Below are 2,500 nucleotides of genomic sequence, written 5' to 3'. Positions count from 1 at the left end.
TATTTAACCTTTATTTAACTAGGCAAGTCAGTTAAGAACAAATTCTTATTTACAATGACGGCCAAACCCGGACGACGCTGTGCCAATTGTGTGCCTCCCTATGGGGCTCCCAATCACGGCCGGTTGTGATGCAGTCTGGAATCGAACCAGGGTGTTTTGTAGTCACGCCTCTAGCACTGAGATGCAGTGGCTTAGACCAGGGCTGTTGCATCCTTGACTAAAAAGACAGTCCTACTGTAAATTCATGTTGTGTGTTCCCTTCAGTACATTGAAGACAGTTGACTGAATGTTTTAGCCTGCTGAGGAAACAGAAGTAATTTCTGACGTTTTGGCACCATTCATTTTTTTTGTTTTTTCACCTTAACTTAACCACCTTCTCTCTTGTCCGCCATCAGAATAACTTCCCAGCCAGTAGTAAGCCTCGTCTGCAGGACCTGAAGTCTACTGTGGATCTGCTGACTAGCATCACTTTCTTCAGAATGAAGGTACAGAGAGGTTCAGTGATACACACACACAAACACACACAGACAAACAGACAGACACAGACAGACACAGACAGACACAGACAGACACAGACAGACAGACAGACAGACAGACAGACAGACAGACAGACAGACAGACAGACAGACAGACAGACAGACTAGGATGTATCAGAGATCATTACTGTGAGTGTGGTGTCAGGCTGGACAATAACAGTTCACACTAACACCCAGATTATTCACAGTATCCATCACAGCCCCTCTCTCTGTGTGTGTGTCAGGGTTTCCATTAGGAAAACGTGGCACTGGACATTTGACCAGCAGCATTTTCATTTACCGGACATTGGAGAAATTTACCGAACCAATATGCATTTGGCGCGTAACCTGATTAGAGCGTCCACCCACGGTGCTCAGAATGACAGGAATCACATTTAGATTATGGTAATTCATATTAACAAGAAATGCAACTTGAAGATGCAATGCGTCCTTCTTACTGAATTCTGATGTGCACTTTGAAGATGTTTGAGTAACTGTCCAACATTGACTTTTCCTCAGGAAACAAGACGAGTAACGAACAGCAAAAACCAGCCGATGTCAATCTACTATCCCCCAATGCCCATAGTAGAAACATGTACCTGTTCTATTGGTCAGCTTGTGGAGAAAGAAATAGCCAGTGGTTCTCCCCTGTGGCCTATACCAAACAGACTCTGGGACAGTTGTGGGACGATTAGATCCCAAATTTATACAACACGTTGGCCTAAGATACCTAAACAAAGCTTTAGAAAACAATGAGTCTGATGCAACAGATCATGACGTTTAGTTTAAAATGTTGATCAACTATTATGTCTTCACATTATAAGCCAGTAATGAGCACAAGGCTGTAGGCCACGTGCAAATGTTCGTTCAATAAAGAAATTAGCAGGAAAACACCACTGTCAAAAGCGTACCGCACATGCCAGGGGTTTCATGTGACAGAGATGAATATATCTCTGTCTGACTGCCTGTCTGTCTCCACCGTGGGTCTGTTTCTCTGTCTGTCTGTCCCTCTCTGTCTGACTGCCTGGCTGTCTCCACCGTGGGTCTGTTTCTCTGTCTGACTGCCTGTCTGTCTCCACCGTGGGTCTGTTTCTCTGTCTGTCTGTCTGTCCCTCTCTGTCTGACTGCCTGTCTGTCTCCACCGTGGGTCTGTTTCTCTGTCTGACTGCCTGTCTGTCTTCACCGTGGGTCTGTTTCTCTGTCTGACTGCCTGTCTGTCTTCACCGTGGGTCTGTTTCTCTGTCTGACTGTCTGTCTCCACCATGGGTCTGTTTCTCTGTCTGACTGTCTGTCTGTCTCCACCGTGGGTCTGTTTCTCTGTCTGACTGTCTGTCTCCACCGTGGGTCTGTTTCTCTGTCTGACTGTCTGTCTCCACCGGGGGTCTGTTTCTCTGTCTGACTGCCTGTCTCCACCGGGGGTCTGTTTCTCTGTCTGACTGCCTGTCTTTCTCCACCGTGGGTCTGTTTCTCTGTCTGACTGTCTGTCTCCACCGTGGGTCTGTTTCTCTTTCTGACTGTCTGTCTCCACCGTGGGTCTGTTTCTCTGACTGCCTGTCTGTCTCCACCGTGGGTCTGTTTCTCTGTCTGACTGTCTGTCTCCACCGTGGGTCTGTTTCTCTGTCTGACTGTCTGTCTGTCTCCACCGTGGGTCTGTTTCTCTGTCTGACTGTCTGTCTCCACCGTGGGTCTGTTTCTCTGACTGCCTGTCTGTCTCCACCGTGGGTCTGTTTCTCTGTCTGACTGTCTGTCTCCACCGTGGGTCTGTTTCTCTGTCTGACTGTCTGTCTGTCTCCACCGTGGGTCTGTTTCTCTGTCTGACTGTCTGTCTCCACCGTGGGTCTGTTTCTCTGACTGCCTGTCTGTCTCCACCGTGGGTCTGTTTCTCTGTCTGACTGTCTGTCTCCACCGTGGGTCTGTTTCTCTGTCTGACTGTCTGTCTGTCTCCCCCGTGGGTTTGTTTCTCTGTCTGACTGTCTGTCTCCACC

The 2,500-nt window shown here is 48.1% G+C and overlaps 1 protein-coding gene across 1 annotated transcript in view; it reads left to right on the top strand.

Moving 5' to 3' along the window:
- The window catches only part of LOC129826605 (protein unc-13 homolog B-like), a 154,748-nt gene that overhangs the window by 87,328 nt on the left and 64,920 nt on the right, over nucleotides 1-2,500 (top strand). Inside the window, exon 15 of the mRNA XM_055887512.1 lies at nucleotides 396-485. Within this exon, the coding sequence (XP_055743487.1) occupies nucleotides 396-485 (90 nt within the window). The remainder of the gene's footprint in view (nucleotides 1-395; nucleotides 486-2,500) is intronic.

The sequence above is a fragment of the Salvelinus fontinalis genome, chromosome 28 (assembly GCF_029448725.1).
Source record: "Salvelinus fontinalis isolate EN_2023a chromosome 28, ASM2944872v1, whole genome shotgun sequence".
Lineage (NCBI taxonomy): Eukaryota > Metazoa > Chordata > Actinopteri > Salmoniformes > Salmonidae > Salvelinus > Salvelinus fontinalis.
Note: the sequence above shows the minus strand (reverse complement) of the source record. Positions and strands in the feature narration are given on the sequence as shown.